This window comes from Pteropus alecto, unplaced genomic scaffold (assembly GCF_000325575.1).
Source record: "Pteropus alecto unplaced genomic scaffold, ASM32557v1 scaffold3, whole genome shotgun sequence".
Lineage (NCBI taxonomy): Eukaryota > Metazoa > Chordata > Mammalia > Chiroptera > Pteropodidae > Pteropus > Pteropus alecto.
In genome coordinates this window covers 1,733,609-1,736,461 of record NW_006442484.1, presented here as the reverse complement: position 1 = coordinate 1,736,461, position 2,853 = coordinate 1,733,609, and the positions used below count along the sequence as shown (strand labels likewise).

General features: G+C 55.7%; 1 protein-coding gene across 1 annotated transcript in view; it reads right to left on the bottom strand.

The window, feature by feature from the left end:
- Nucleotides 1-2,853, bottom strand: part of CLIC6 (chloride intracellular channel 6) — a 39,606-nt gene that overhangs the window by 35,957 nt on the left and 796 nt on the right. The window contains exon 2 of the mRNA XM_025039569.1: nt 2,026-2,850. Within this exon, the coding sequence (XP_024895337.1) occupies nt 2,026-2,850 (825 nt within the window). The remainder of the gene's footprint in view (nt 1-2,025; nt 2,851-2,853) is intronic.

Here is a 2,853-nt window from a genome sequence, read left to right as displayed (position 1 = left end):
CTTGTCCAAGGTCACATAGCGAGAAAGTAGCAGAGCCAGGATTTGATCCCAGACCTGCAAGCACTAAGGTCTGTGATACTGATCACCACAGTAAACTACCTCATGCAGGCAGTCACCACTCAAACCTTCATCACGTTCCAGACCTGTGCGCCACACCAGACATATGAGAATAATTTCACACAGTCAAGGGAAGAGACAGAGCACGCAGAGGTTCGTCTTGCGTGTGAGTGGAGCTTCAACAGAGGGACGCCCAAGCCAGACTGGAGTTGGAAAAGGTTCCCCCAAGGAAATGATACCTGCTCTGAATCTTGGACACATATCAGATAACCAGGCTGGGGGCATGGAGAGGAATAAAGGGGAAGTCACCCTTTCAAGGCAGGAAAAAAAAATGTGTTCTCTCAAGGGACAGTAAGTATAGTTCAATACAGCTAGGACAGCAGTACCATGGGTGACAAAGGGTGGGGACACCCAGGTGATGCCAAGGAGGCAGGAATAACATCACGAAGGGCCTCGTGGCCTGGCGAAGGAGTGAGGATTTATCTGAAACTCTGTAATAAACAACTGAAGAACTTTAGACTAAGAAATGAAATGATCAGATCTTTTCTCCTAGCTCACCACCTGTCACAAAGGGACTAGATGGGAAAGAGCAGGGAATGAAGCAGGAAGACCAGCTGGGAAGCCGTTACTGTATTTCAAAAGTGTAACGAGAGGCTAGAATCACCATGCGACTGGAACATGCCGGAACATGGCGATGTCTCGAACCAAGGAGCAGAGCTGGGGCGCACACAGCAGCATCGAGACACAGCAGCATCCAGCTTCGGCTCTCTGCCTCTCCCAACTTCCCTGCAGACTTCCAGCTCCCAGTGGCCTTCCCAGGAGTTATGCCTCCAGTTTACATCCCAATAAAGAACCTTAAAATGCCCCCAAGGTCTTAAAAAAAAAATGCTCAGAAAAGCACCTTCTCACTCATGAAGAAGCAAACGCATGCCTTCTCTTCCCTGACTCCCTCGTCACCCAAACAATTCTTGTAATTCTGATATTAATCACTTTGGGAACATTTCTCTTTTTTGCTTATGAGAATTTGCTTACATTTCAGTCAAGGAGGTTTAGGTGGTAACTGGCTTCTCTAAACCTAAAGTATTTTGGAAGGATTATGATTTAACATGCAATGCACATTCTTGGCCTTATTATCTGCCGCTTTCCTGATCTCAAAGAGGTTTTTGAACAAAGATCCTCATGTGAGCTGCTGCTGGACCTTATTTTTGATGCCTTGTAGAAATGCCTATTTAAGCTCTCAACTTCCTCGGTCGTGTCTCTTACAATTCTTACAAAATCATTCCTCTCTACCCATTTGAAGTCAGGCCGAAAATATGACAGAAAGGCAGATGCTGTGCAAGTCACCCACCCGCCCCTTGCATTCTTCCAAAATAAATGTTAAAATGTTCAAAAATTATTATGATACTTAAAGAAACTTCCACTTTCCTCCCAAACATACCTTATAGACTCTACCGAAATGGAATACCTTTTGAGAGCTGAAAACATTGACAAGATCCTCTGGGATACGTATGAGTCCCCGATACTTCTCGCGCTCCAGCCTACCTGTCTGCATTTTCCCACTCCAAGCATTAGAGCTTCCTTTGGCAGAAATTGTTTTGAACATCGATAGGGCTTGTCACTTTTTTTTTTTTCTTTTTAAGTCAATTCTTTAATAACCTCCTGACTAGAAGGACCAGTTAGGATTTTCAGGACAAAGGACAGTGAGATGTCGACCCCCGCGTCCGGACTTCCCGCCACCCCCACCCCCACCCCTCGGCTCCCAAATCAACCTCTTTGCGTTCCAAAAACGCTCCTTTAACTGTTCTCCGTGAAACCCAGGCTGTCCCGCATCCCTCCCGCCGATAAAAGCGCTTGATGACAATCGGGACGCCTAGGGCAGGGACCTCGTCGTCCCTCTTGCACCTGAGAAGACCAGACTACGGATGGGAGGGGCGTCCTAAGAGTCGGGGTGGGGGGAGCGAGACTTACCTTCACGAAGAGGGTGATGTCGTGCTCCCGACGCGGAGCCCCCTCCTCGGACGCCTCGCCGTCTTCCCCGCGCCCGTTCACGCGCGCGGCCTCGGCGGCGTCCTCGGCGCTGCCCTCCGCCGCCAGGTGGTTGCTGAGCTGACCCTCGGGCTCCGCGGCCCGGGTCTGCGCGGTCGCCGCCGGGTCCGCGCTGCCGTCGGGCGGTGCCTCCTCGCCTGGCCTCTCCTCCTCTGCCTCCTCCTCCTGGGGTGCCCCCTGGTCCCCGGCCTCTCTGGCGTCTGCCTTCGCGTCCCCGGGGCTCGCTTCCTCTGAATCCTCTTCCCCCGGGGCCCCCGCTTCCTCCGCGGCGCCCACCGCTGCGCCCTGGGGCTCCCCACAAAGTTCCCCGGGGGTGCAATCCGCGGTCTCCGCCGCTGCGGCCTCAGTCGCCTGGACGTGGGACTGAGAGCTACGGTCCCCTCCGTCCCGGGGGACCTCCTCGGCCCTCGGTGCCGCTCCCTCGGACCCCTCGGCCTCCATGCTGGATCCTCTCAGGCCCCCCACGTCCACGCTGGTCCGCGGCGCCCCGCGAGCGCTGCTTCCCGGCTCCTCGGGCCCGCGCTCCGCCTCCTCCTCAGCCTTGGGGGCCGCGGGCTCCCCGCGCTCCCCCTGAGCTTCCTCGCCTTGCGCGCCGCACCCCACGCTCGCCTCCTCCGCCCGCTCCGCGCCGCCCGCCTCCTCGCCTCCCTGGGGGACCTCGGCAGCCTGCGGGGCGCCCTCCTCCACCTGCTGGGCGCTGCCCGCCTCCTCCCTTCCCTGGGGGGCCTCGACACCCTGCGGGGCGCCCTT